At 37.2% G+C, this 14,185-nt stretch overlaps 1 protein-coding gene across 1 annotated transcript in view; it reads right to left on the reverse strand.

Annotated features, from left to right (window-relative positions):
• Positions 1-1,400: 1,400 nt before the first annotated feature.
• NCKAP5 (NCK-associated protein 5) overlaps positions 1,401-14,185 on the reverse strand; it is an 86,676-nt gene continuing 73,891 nt past the window's right edge. Inside the window, exons 13-14 of the mRNA XM_010022964.1 lie at positions 9,603-9,607; positions 1,401-1,682 (exon numbers count right to left, since the gene is read on the reverse strand). Coding sequence (XP_010021266.1) covers positions 1,401-1,682; positions 9,603-9,607 — 287 coding nt within the window. The remainder of the gene's footprint in view (positions 1,683-9,602; positions 9,608-14,185) is intronic.

Consider the following 14,185-nt stretch of genomic DNA (forward strand, 5'->3'; position numbering starts at 1 on the left):
GTGTTCCATCTAGTCACACCAACCCCTTCCAAAAATCCCCTTTTCAGGCACACGTATTTAAGAGAAATTTTATTTATGAAAGACTTCCTGATCAAAATTTCTTAAAAGTTGAAAAAGACGATGTGAGTTTACGGCAGAAATGACTTGAAATATAATAAATTGCACAAAATATCAGCACTGATCATACAGCTCTTCAAAGGTAATAGGCATGTACTAAAGAAACTGTAGAGTCTAGAAATATCCCAAGTATGTCTAGTTTACAGATTGCTGTACAAAAAGCAGTTATAAATACTTCACATCTAGAAAAAATACACAGAACCTTTGAAATAGACTTTCCCTTACATATAAACAACCTTTGTAGAAAAAACCAAACACAGCCGATACGGGCCAATCCCCCTGCTCCTACATATGTTTGAACTAGTACGGGTTAGCATCGACATCGTTTTGAAGTGTGCCACAAACAGGAGTCGGGTTTTGTATGTTAAAAATAATTTTAACGCATACAATGTAATTACGACCAAACAGGGACTAGAAAAGATCACACAGTATGGTACATTCGTCATTTGATGGGAAATGAGAATACAGGAGGTGGAAGTAGAGAAATCGTGTTGCAATCGGAAGTGAAGGGCGGTTTGTGCAGCTCTCATTCACACAAGACTCGTGTGTGTGTCAGCAGTGAATTAGTCTGACCCTGGTCTTTCAGTTATGCGTATGATTGATGAAGTCAATACCAGCAGCATCAGGCCTTTTGATCTATTCATTTTTTTGCCATGTCAAAAGTCAAAACCCCCTTGAAATAAGACACCTGTTGTAAAACTGGAATAACTGAAATGCACATTTCCCTAGAACACCTGTATGGAATTGCACTAAAAATGAAAAATAAAACATATTTTGTAAAAAGGAGTCCAAGAAAGGTCATTACAGACAACTCAACAGGCTCAGGTTTATGGTAACGCAGTGTTTCTACATACAGTTTAAAGACTAGAACAATTATAAATCTTTTTTAAAAAATCTACCAACTTTTCTTGTTAATATTAACATCAGTTTCTTTAAGTTAGTAATCTGCCATTACAGGAGCATAGCACCAATTTAATATTTATTGCTGTCATTTATCCCTACAAATATATTTTCCCAAAATATTTACAACTGTACAAATATTACGAAAGTGCAAAATTCAGACTTTATTCTGTGCCACTGCTGTGTTCAGTGTCGAGTCTCACGCACCACGATGACTGCCGTCTTGCCTTTCTTATTGCTGTGTGGTGGGAAGTCACAACACCCTGCTGCGAGTGCAGCAACTCGAAGGGAGAATTTTCAACAGCCGCCTCTACTCCCCCCTCACTCCCCACTCACCTTCAGCTGCGTTACGTGCTGCAGCCTCAGCCCACAGGGAGGTGCCTCTAGACATCGTTTGAGCCTTGGCTGGCACAAGAGGAGAAGCTATCGTATAGAGAATCGCTCAGGGATTCTAAATTGTCCACATCGTGCCTTCCTGAGCTATTTAAGGAAGCTTCTTCTTTCCTCCCATTTTCTTCCTTTTGTCCTTCAACCTTGTTCAGACAATTCTTCTCTTTTTCTAATAAAAGTATGTTATTGCTGTTAAATTTATTGAGAGACTCCAGGGAAATTTTAGATAATCCATTCTGGGAATCTTCTTCTGCTTCTTCAGTTTGCTTCAATTTCTGTAATAAGTAAGGGAAATATTAGAAACATATTTCTCATAAAAATAAAGTTATCCTATTGTACACCATTAATTACCATCTTTCCCAAGTTCACAGGGTTAAAGGGAATAGATTGTTAGATGCTTAAATATCTGTTATAATTAAATAGAATGTTAACATCCATTTTAGGATAAATCATAGGTTTAATGATTCTGCTGAGACAAATAGGTCTCCATTTACACAACAGTAAAGTGCTATTTATGTCTGAAGTAGCAGGTCCTGGGTACGCGGATGTTAAGTGTCTCCAGCATCTTCAGCGTAAGTTACATCTTCTCCTTTACAAATACTTTGAGAGGCATGTTTGAATGGGTATTTGTTTAAGTTGAGTTTGGAGTCTGCTAAAAAAAAAAAGGTGCATAGACATGTTCAGATGAGAAAACAGCATTTTCCATAAATTACAGACACAAATGAAACTTGCTAGAGAATTACCTCACATTTTGCATGGAGCAAGCCTATTGATTTCCATGGACCCAGACCCTCTCTAACAGACAAGAAAGGAACAAGACAGGAAATTATACTGAACGAGGCCAATCCCCACAGAACAGAATCAATCAGATATCGGCCAAGCCTACTCGGAGAAGTGTTTTAATTCTGCAGGAACACTGGATGATGTTATTAGCACATTATATTAAAAACGCACAGTAGGATTATACAAGAGTAATTTTATCCCTTTGGTAGCTACTGGTATTCTCAATCAGCGATCTGCCCAAGGATTAGTTAGGAAACTGCGCAGGGAGCAGTTCAATAAAAATGACCTGCTGTTTGTACACAGGGTGATTCAAAGTCTGCTTAACTAACTCCTCTTACAGATAATATTTATCATTCAAGTATGAGATAACATTCAACATTTTGCATTCAACATTCAACAATCTCTTGGAGAGATAAGATTCAGGAAGTCTGAGACATGCTGTCAGAGTGCAAGCCATTCCTCATTTTTGGTATTACCGTCAGATAGCGAAGACTGAATCAGTAAAGTACTGTCAATCCAAGACATAAATATTTTGGTTTAGCTAGAAAATGAAATGGTATTTTAAGTACGCTGAAAATACAGTGCAGCCAGATGCATGGATGATGCAGGTCATTACATATGCAGTTGTAACGTGTTGATAGAATTTTGGGAAGAATTCAAGTTTCAGGTAAGTCCAATGTTGTGCATGCTGTGCTGCTTATCCTTGGAAATCTTGGGCTAGATGAAGACAAATCGCTACATAGTTTGATTGCTTGTTTTTATGGATAGTTAGATAAAAATCGAAATGCCAGTCCGATGACTGTTTATGTTATGATCTTGTCATATTTCATCAGCTAACAATGCCTGGATTAGGTTAGTATTTTTATCGAATGTTTCCAACGTTAAGCAAAGCAACAGGAGATGCCAGAGTCTTAGTAAATGAAAATTTTCTGTTTGGTTCATTAATTAATCTTCATTCTGAAAGATTTTAGGAGATACTATGTTAGATTCTGATTTTAGATGACAGTTAAAACTAAGGTCTTCAATATCTGTAATTAAAATGTTTCCTGAAAACACTTGGTAATGAAAAAAAGGCAAATATAGGACCCTTTCATAGACATTCTCCACAGTTTCAGCTTAGAATAGTCTTCCCTTTGCCCTCATTTAAAATACTACACAGTATTACTGAAACAGTTGTTTCACTTCTCTGTAGGCCAGATGAGAAAATTCTCAGACACGGCATCAATACCATGCGTATAGGCACTGTTTTGCTCTTCAGAGTATTAAACCTGAAATACTTTATTATATGACAGACTAAACGATCTTTCTTTGTGTAAATTTTTCCCACTTCACAGGGTTTTTTTAGATAAATTGAATATGGCTACTTAGCACAGACTTGGGTCTGCAAGAAGTCAATACTGGTGTTAGTAAGGTCTATGATAAAACTTCTATTGATTCAAATGGAGCCAATTTCAACTACTGGGTAGGAGGAGCAGAGACACCTAGAGTATTTCCTGCACAGAGCAGTCCAGATGAAGTATCGAAATACAAGTAGGCTCTTTGGCTGTCTGAAGAAGAGATTTAAGCCAGTGGACAGACTGGAGTGAATTCAGCAGTGTATTCTGCATATATGTAGTATCAATAATTTATTATACCCTTACAAGTACAACCTAGACTACAATCCTACTTTAATCACACCCTAGTTTCTCATTTAAAATAAGGCTAAGTTTATAAAATATATTAGGAAACTTCAGGGAACAGAAGTATTCTCTACAAATTTCAAGCAAAATCATTGAATTGAATCAAATGAAACTGAAGTGAACTGAAGCCTGTCAGTGAAGCCCACTGGCAAAAGATACACAGAATATTGAACAGTACATCTATGATACATCAAGAATTAAAGGAAAAACTAATTCTAAAAGTTGTTGCAGCAAAATTTATTACTGAAATAGAGACAAAATTCAGAAATAAGTTATGGATATTTCTTTGAAATACAGTTGTCCTTTTTAGATGTCTTCAATGCCCAGTTCTATCCTTTTGTAAATACACCTTTTCTTTAATACACCTTTTAAGTACACCTTTTCTTTAACACATCATTACCGCAATAGTATGGAAGTACGCAAAAGTAATGCTCATGTGCTGTGGGCAGTAATACTTTATGTTTTTTCATTTGATGTAGGTGTAGTCTATAACATATAATACAATACAAACTGTATTGTAATACAATACACTGGTTTAGGCCACTTATTGCTAATTTTATCATCAGTTAAGAACGTGAGGTCATCTGGATGGGGCTTCTGGCAAGGAATTAATATTCTAGAACTGTACTCAGATATCAGATGTACAAGATGATCTTAGCTCATGATTTTATTTAGGAGACCTGCACTTAAATCTGTTAAATTATATATGGAATAAAAATAAATTTGTGGTTAGAAAGTTAAAACGTGATATTCTAGTCCTTGACACACTGAAGAACACTCATTCACAGCCTGAGCTCCGTAAGCAAAAATAAACTGTAAGCAGAGAAATTAATGTAAGAATTTGCATAATCAATAAATAATTTTCTCCCATAGTAACAAAATAATGTACATTCCTAGAATTGAAAAGTCACTGATAATTTCTTTTAACTTGATGTGTCAGAATAAATGTTACCAGAGCTTTAAGAATTCTTTCTCTGGTTGCTCTAGATATCAAAGAGTGTTTATTTAGATTTATCCTTACTTAAGTGTCTTATTTTTCATGGCAGTCACAACAGCTGCTTGATGAATCAAAAGACAAAACCAAAGAAACTATCATTAGAATTTGTTTGATAAATTGTGTCTGTGGTTAAGTAGTGCCTTTTAGTTTTGTTCATGTAGATTTGTTACTGACTTCAGCAGAGTCGTAGATCTAACAAAGAACAAAGGTTTAGCCCAAAGATGTTAGTATTTTGCCTTTTAAAGTAATTAGTTGATTTAATGCATTTGAGAGCCACACTAATGTGAATCAGTAGCTCTTCCTGCAGATAGGAGCATTTGGCAGCAGATCAGATGGGTTTTGTATGCATGAGAACTGGGTGAGATTTGGTGATAGGGTAGAGTGCACCTAACCTCCAAGTTGTGGGTTCCAATCCAGTCTTTCCTGTATTAGTAGTGACTTTCTGCATAATAAGGAGGTAGGTTTATCACCACAGGAAGAAAAAAAAAAAAAGGACTTGGTGATGATGTTCAGCATTGCTAGAAGAGCCAAGATGGAACGACAGTATGTGCTTGCTCTCAGACAGGATTCATCTTAGAAGTATACTCATAGGATTTGAGGTGTTGACTTTGCTGATGATTATTCTGCTTCTATGAATAAAGTGTTTGCTGTGTTCGGTGTGGTCAATATTAACTTAAGGGAAATGGTAAAAACATGTCACAGGTTTTGGTCTAAAGGAGAAAAAAAGGCTCAGTGCAGAAAAGGACTATGATTTTCACAGTGCCTCTGTAAAAGCATTGGCCCATCATTGTAAAGCAGCTCAATGAACAACTTGTTTTACTTATACTAACTATATTTTTGTATAGAAAAGACGTACTGTTATAGCCTTAGAGTATAGGAAGCATTTGTTGTTCTACTCTGTTGTAAGTGGAGAGCTCCTGACCACTGGAGTTTCTTAGCTAGTCAGTATGGGGTGCTTTATACCACCTGAGAGCAGTGACTATTTGTCAGAAGAGGAGAAACTCTGACATAATACAGACATTCATCACGAGTCACATCACTTTGAAATAACTCCATGAGTCATGAATCAGAATAATGTTTCCTTGTTGGCAACATCCTAAAGGGAATAACTAAAACCCATTAGTGATATAATAAAAGCTGGCATGTCACTTCAAGCACAGCAAATTACGAAAACAAAAGTAGCCTGCAGTTACACTGATACATTATAAATAGGTGTTATTTCTACATTAATACATCAAATTAGATTTTTTTTAAACTTTAAAAACGAGAGGTTACATGTGGGTAGAATGCATTTTCAGTGCTGTATGATCAAGGACCAGTGACAACTGTAGCTGCTGTGAATGGCAGAAGGGCTCTGCAGGTCTAACAGGAAGGAGCAGGGAAGGATGGGCTGGTTCGCAATACAGAGGACCCCACAGCTGGCGTGAAGAAAGGGATGCAACAGCAAATCCAGCTTTTCTGTATGGTTACCCCTGATTGCCTGGAGGTTAGGCTATGCTTAAAAGGCATGTCAGAGCCCAGAATTAGCAACGAACCATTCTGCAGGATAAATGTATTTTCCAGCTAAGTTTAGTTAACCAGCACTTTAAAGGGCTCAGAATCAGTTACACACAAGAATAAAATGAACTTTATTTATGTCTCTCATGCACTGGGCAATTTAGTTTTTAGATTAACACAAAAGCAGGAAGGGCATTGCTTCAAGTGAAGTATAACTGCAAAACACTATTGGGTAAAACCAACTAAATTGCTATGAGAATTAAATATAGATCAACAGAATCAATACTTAATTGCATAACTCAAGGTCTTTCATTTCAGATCTGATCTCTAATAGGAGATACAAAGTATGTGCACTTTTTATTTTTTTAGTTATTATTTAGAACTTTATTGTGAAGGAAAACGATTTTCTAGATTTTTACCTTTTTAAAAAACGTTCGTTACTTTGTCAGCATATGTTCAAGGGAAACTTGATCCCACAGTGCCACTGTTTCTTATTTTAAATTCAGAGTTTCGCCAATTTAGATATCCTCTAGTCCTATAATTGCTTTGTCTTTATGACACAATGGGTCTAAGTGGGATATGCAGTTGCAGCATTTCGTAGGTTGCTCACATATAACCTATTTAGTAGATGGAACATTTTTAATATGCTCACAACTTCTTGTAAAATAGATACAGAGCAGTATTCTGATCAGAGACATACCGGTGTAATCAGAAATAACTTCTCACTGAATTCAGTGGTATTACACAACCAGTTTTCAAGCAGAAAGGTGTATCATGAAAAGGGTTGGTTTTGAACTGCCAAAGGTAGTAGCTTTCTAATAGCTAGTCAGGACAGAATGCAATGGTGGACTCTCAGTGGAAAGTGAGCACTCTCTAGATCTCATTTAACATCAGCTGGACCGGTAACACTCCGCAGTAAAAATAGTTGTACAGTCACATCCAGAAAACTACAAAGGTGAAAGCTGTAACTGTGTGACCTCTGCTGTATTATAGCTGAGCTAAAATGTGATGTTTGAACTTCTTTCCCTTTAAAGCATAATCTTAAATAATAAGATAAGCCTTGCTCTCCCTTGTCATAAGCTTTCATCTATTCTCTGGATTGACAGTAAAATAATTTTTTAAATAATGAACCCCTTTTCTTTTTTTCTATTTGACGAGAAATCCCATGAATATTTTGCTGTAGCAGACAATGACATTCTTTAAGATACACCATTAGATTTTCAAAATAAACAGTAAGTGAAAGTTTCTTTTCTTGGGGAAAAAAAAATACATTGATATGATTTATTTTTAAGTTCATTAGTCTGTTCAGCAGTTTATAGGAAGGCCATATATACCTAGGTATATGTCATCCACTTCTGGCATTATGGGTAATACACTAATGACAACAGAACCAAAGCTTGCCTACTGCATTTAAGAGTATAACAATCTACAAATTTATTTTAGTATTGCAAGGACAGCATTTCTGATGATCCTGAATTGTAAGTAAATTACCTTAGAGGAAATACAGCTGATTAGCATGAACTGTGTATGCTTCATAGCTGCAGATCTGGACAAAACAGCCATCGCTTAATGAATAGGTGACTGAGAAGTTGAGACTTATATTGTCTATTCCTGAATTCTTGTGTGGTTTAGGAGATAAAAGATAGTTTAGTGAATTAAGCCTTACACTTTCAGAAGCATAATTTTAATAAAATGATGAAATGACTTGGTACATTCAGGATTCTAATGACAAGAATATTATCCTCATAATTTACAAAGTATATGATTATTTTGTTGATATGACTAGACTGTTTGACCCGAGTGGGTATATACCAACCCTTTTAGAACGTTTCCTCATTTAATAAACTGGTATTTTCAGGTCCTAGTTTCCAGGTTAGAAAATGTAGCTTTTTGCCTTCATCTCAGTTACGAACTGAATGCCACAAATGTGGTTGTTTTCTCATAGTGCCTCAGAATGGCCACTGGCTGCATTAACTGTGCATGGACAAAGTTTAGTAAGAAAATACAATTCTGAGTGGCAACATCTTGGAAAAAGGTCACAATGCAGGTTCTCAGTCAAGTGTGTTAAGGGTATTTATTAAAAAGAAAATAAATTAAACACCAGTACTTTCCTCAGAAGGTAAAGCAGGGCCTCATATTGGCAGAATCATCAATTTTGCTTCTCACAGAGGGAATCTACCCACTACAAGCCATGCCTACTGCAGTCAGAGGCTCACCACAAGGCATTAAGGAAGAAATGTCCATGGTGAGAAAGGAAGCTGATAGTCAGTTTTTAGAACCTGACAGACTGAAAATGAACAAGACATGCATAGGATACACTTACTTTTCAGAGATCCTTTTAACTTCACTTGTAGAGGGAGTTAAATAACAAAACTGTTTCTAGTGATTGGAAAAAAATCACAGTGAAAAAAAATTTATTCTGAAAGATAAGATTGCTGACATATTTACTGAACTCAGCTTAACCATCTGAAGTTCAATACTATTCCTTGACAGAATTATGCTGAAAGTTACGATGCCAGTGATAAGCTACTGAATGGTACTGGAACTGTGCAGTCCTAAGTAATTTCACCATTTCAGTCTTCATCAGACTGTATTTCACCATGCAGCATTTAAATATACAGAGGTTTGTCCTACTGAATGAAAATAGTTGTTCTTACCTTGATGGAAGTAGGCTGATTGTTTCAATAAAGAAGAGGCTTTCTAAAAAAGGGCCTACAATTTTATCCTAGATTAGAGGCTTGGAGGATTTTTTACTTTTTTCTTTGAATTGGTATACTTAGAACTGAATCAAGAAGGGGAAAAATAGAAAGATTTTTTAAATCTAATAAAAAATACAGTCCTTAAAGAGACATATTCTATCCTACATTTTGACTGAAGCAAAAATTCCTCTCAAACTCAGTAAATGCAGGATCATACTCATACAACATATAATCTCACTGACATTTGCAGTAATCAGGGTCATTTTCTGTACAGCTGAACTATTCCCAGACTACTGTTCCTAAGTCTCAGCTATGTTCTTACCCCTCTTCATCTTCCACCTTTGGCTTTTTTGAACAAGACTATTTATTTTGGTAATTACAAAGACACTTATCCTCTCACTCTCTAGTGATGTCTCAGTTCCTGGCCTGTAATGTCTGTATTGTCAGCCACCCAGCATACTGATGGAAAATGGAACTGCACTTCAAGACTGTACTGCAAATGGTAATTTGTAGTGGGTAATGATTTTCCACACTAGTAACCCTCTCTTTAGAGTACCAGACTAGAACCACTTCAGGTTAGCCTGTGACTATCCAACGTACATCAGCTGATCTAAGGGCAAAAGGACAGAAGGAGATGATATACAAGGAGCAACGTTATGTAGCTGCACCAAGAGCAAATCAGCAGTATGAAGAAACCATGTAGAAATAATTCTCTGAGCTATGAAAACTGGCTTGTGTATGCACTAAGAGGGCTGCACTGTCTGCAGCTCTCTTGCTGCATTCAACACTAAGACTGTCTGCAGGGGCATTCGAAGAGTATGAATCTCTGCTGGAAGACCTGCAGAGGAAAGAAAGGGAATGTCCCTTACAAGTTTTAAAGATGATTCATAGAGGTAATTTAAACAACAGAGTAAGATCCACAGCCAAATGGTTTTCTCATTTTTAGCCTCTGAGGAGAAAAGTTGGGAAGAGACAAACAATCTTTCCAGACCCATCAGTCCACCTCTGTGTGACTGCATGTTTAGCTGCTAAGGAGGGAGCCTTCATGTTTTGCGTACACAGTGCATGCACATCAGAATGATACCTCTTCCAAGCTCTTACTAAGCAGAAATACAGAGGTGATAATTTTCACATTTGGAATCAAGATCTTTATTCTTAAAAAAAAAAATCTGAATTAGGAATCTTAAACCTCACCCCAAGAAAAGTTTATTTTAGGAGCCTGAAGGAATTTTCCTTTCCACTCTGGGTATGGATATGGGAATGTGGATAGACGATCATAGAATCATAGAATAGTTAGAGTTGGAAAGGACCTTAAGATCATGCCACATATTGCACTGGTAGGGGCTTCTGGAGGCAGCAGAGGAGGAGGCTGTAGCCCAGGCTTCCTTCCCAGTAAACCTGTTGCAGCCTCAACTATGTGCATACTGTTTTCTGACATTCCTGTGCAATGAGACTATGAAGGAGAAAAAATTACTCCTGTAGCTGAACCCAGGACACAGTTCCTTTGTAATCAGAGAAGACTGGGACAGGACAGATGCAAATAATGATGCTGGTTACGTGACTGCACTTGTCACCTCTTCAGCTGACATTATGATCTGCACAGTTTTCAGTACGAATTCAAGCAAAGCATGAATTGCAGAATAGAAACCTCTGTGTAAGTCCATCTGCATCAAATCCTATGTAACGGTACAGTTATTTACATTTACTTTCTAAATTTATGCAAACAGTTTATCTTTGCTGTAGGGCAGAATATTCTGAGGGACAGAAGCACAACATACACAAGAATCTGAGTGGGAATTTCAGATATAGGCTGCAGAACCAAATTAAAGCAGAAGGATAAATCCTCTCGCAATTTTTAGTTCATTTCAGTACACCGAGTTGTATCAATAAACAGCCCATAGTATAAGTCAGCTAGAAAATAAATGCTATGAAGGATGTTCCATTTTATGTCCTTTGAATTTGATTAGTGATTAGTCTTGGTGGTTAAACCACATGGGAACAGTAATCAAGGTTTCTCTACTGTGGTTCTGTAACAACTGGAAAACACTGTTGGCTCATGTCCTATACCATGATGGGATAGTAACCTAAAATCTAATTAATCTATGAATGAATTATGGTTCTAGAAACATACTATATTATAATCAATTTTAAGTGAGTTCCTAACAGAAGATAAGATGAAGAAAAAGCTGTAAAATTACCAGAGGTTGATAAATTCTGTTTACTATGACTGATGATTTTTATGGAGGATAATTTTACAATCCATCAAACTTTTGTCAGTTCAAGAATCATGCTGCCAAATGTATGCAGTAAATTAATTTTTGAATTTACATACTTATTAAAAATCTTATTGAAAACAGCAGGAAGTAAGCCTTGCTTGAATAATAAAATAACTTGTTATTCTACTGGAAAGAAAACAAACAAAAAAACCCCAACTAACTTTCTATTAAGATGATTTTACAGTAAGGCAATAATTATAAACAGCTACATGAATTAGTTAAGCAAACAATGTATTAAATAGCCAACCCAAAATTAATCAAGAATTAAAAAAAAAAAGTTGGAAGATAATAAATTAAAAAATGTAATTTAAAAGCTGAAAAATTCATGTCTGACTTTCAGATGTGCCTGAGGACATGTTAACTCAGGCCCATTGGCAGGAGCTCCCGAATTCCCTGTGGAAGCATGTGAGCTGCAGATGTTTGCCCATGTGGCTTCCCCACTCCAGGTGCTGAACAGGAAAGGAGCGTTAGCAATCTTCTTGTGCACATGGCCACAAGAATGAGCCCAGTGTCATGTGCTGCTGGCTCAGAAAATCATTCTGTGACACAACTCTCTGTTTATTCTTACAGAAGTCCACTGCAAGAAGGTGTTACAGCTGCACCCCAGGTCCTCCTGCTAAAAGCTGAACATGAACCATAGAAACATCTGCTGAACAAGGGAATAAACAACAAAGGAGAAAAGACTACGACACACAGTAGGAGGTGGCATAACCCACAAGGACTGCAAGAACTACTTCCCATCATTTATACAAGGAAGGATGAAGTGTGCCAAAATGGCAGCACTGGGAAGCACGGTGTTATGACTTGAGGCAAGTAAGGCACCTCAGAGACCAGCCTGGCAGAGTTCTTGAGTGTGTCTACTTGCAAGGCCAAATTTCACTGTTACCCATCAGTTGTTACAAAGATTTTTCTGCTTCATCTTTGATGTGTTGCTCCACCACTGTGATTCCTGTACAATCCATCTACCACATAAATGCTCCTGGTATCAAAAAAGCAGCGGAGCCAGGCCTCATGTCCTCTTTGTTTCCTTTTCTGGCCTCACCTTCCCAATTGCTGCAGTGTTCTTTGTCCATTACCACCGCTGGGACCAGCCATTCACACTCTTAAAATACATACTTTGTATATATAAAATAGGTAAGCCATCCTGCCTGCATCCATCAGAAACAAGACTTGCATGATGGTAACAACTGTGCTTCCTCCCTCAGCCTTCTCACTTGTCTCATGAGAGACCAAGGCGAAGGAACAGGCCTCTTATTTGATTTATGGATTATGGAGTACCTGGTGTATGTTCAAATACTGCAGTATGCCTGGTATCAGAGAATCCGTGTCTTTGGGGTGTCTGCCACTTACGAGAAGAGCACTATGCCTCCGCTAGTGGTGATAATACCAAGAACAGAAACAGGCCCAGACTGGATTGAATAATTTAATCAGTGGACTAAAATATATCCTGATGGAAATAAAAAAAAAAAAAAGAAAAGAAGATTGTAACTGATCTCATGTTTACCAGACAACTCAAGAATACAGTCCTGGGCTGTGACTCGGTAACTGTGTAGGTTAATTCAAAAGGAAACAAGAGAGACAGGGCTACATGCAGGGAATAGGCAATTCATATCACAAATGCAGATTGTAGATGATAGTCCTTTGCCCAGCTCTAAAGGACGATCAAAAAGAAACATTGTGAATTAAGCAGAGTAATGCTGGGTACCAAGATGACCATTGCTGAAGAAGCATATGGAAGTTCCTAGAGCCGGGAGATTTATGAAGTGTTTAACTTGCCTCCTCACAAAATTAAAGCAGTGATACACATCACATTTTAATGAACACACGTATCATTTGGCTGTGATCCAAGGAGAATTTTAGTTAATTTATAGGTTTAGATTTGTTTTCTTCATCTTTTAGACACAAGTACATCTGTTCCTGGTCATGAGAACCTCTATTCTGCTTTGTGGTTCAGCCAGGCATACGGAACATCTCTCACTTGGATCTGGTAGGAGGCACTAGTGGTTGCAAACTTTCTGGAAGGGGCACAGCCTTGAAACAGAAAGAGGTCAAGGACAAGTGTGCTGGATAGACCTTTGACTTTCCACCTTTGCCTTTTCTGGATACCAGCAAGGTTGGGGTTAAGCAGCTAACGAGATCTGAAAGGCTGGTAAACATTTGTGCTGAGTCCACCTGGGCCATAAAAGCACCCTCTTTGAATATGATGTGTTACTTTGACAAGGCTTTGGAGACTTTTTCAGAGAAAGGAAACGCAGTGAAAATATATATTGGGAACACCAGTTCTCTGCGGTCTATTTGGCTGTGAGAAAACTTTCGCTGGGAACAAGCAAAGAAGGAATTTGGTGTGAGAAACCAGGACAGGCTCCTGTTCTCACTGTGAGATTCCTGCAGTGACACAATAATGCAGTATTTTTTGTATTGGTTTTGCTACAATTGTGTATAAATAAAGAAATGTGTACGTGAAGTGCCAGCCAGCCATGGGAATGGATCTATGGACAAAGGCTTTAGAAGATTTATTGACCTCAGCAAGACAGAAGTGTTATTGCAGTATTAATGCTGCAAACTCTTGTGAGATACAAGTAATACAGAACATGTTCATATGCCTAAAATACAGATTATAAGATTATTAATATAATAGGCCACTAGGAGGACTAAAATACAACTGGAATTCATGCAGACACATGAAACTCATGCAAACTAATATGCACTCATTTTCTGAAAGACCAAAGGTGATACAAACAGGATATTTGGATAAAAATACAGAATAAAGCAGTTCCCAGCCCCACTATTGAATGAATAATTTGAAAAGTGTTGCTGAAGATAAAGAAGTATTTGACATTAATTGGG

Source organism: Nestor notabilis, unplaced genomic scaffold (assembly GCF_000696875.1).
Source record: "Nestor notabilis isolate BGI_N333 unplaced genomic scaffold, ASM69687v1 scaffold2741, whole genome shotgun sequence".
Lineage (NCBI taxonomy): Eukaryota > Metazoa > Chordata > Aves > Psittaciformes > Psittacidae > Nestor > Nestor notabilis.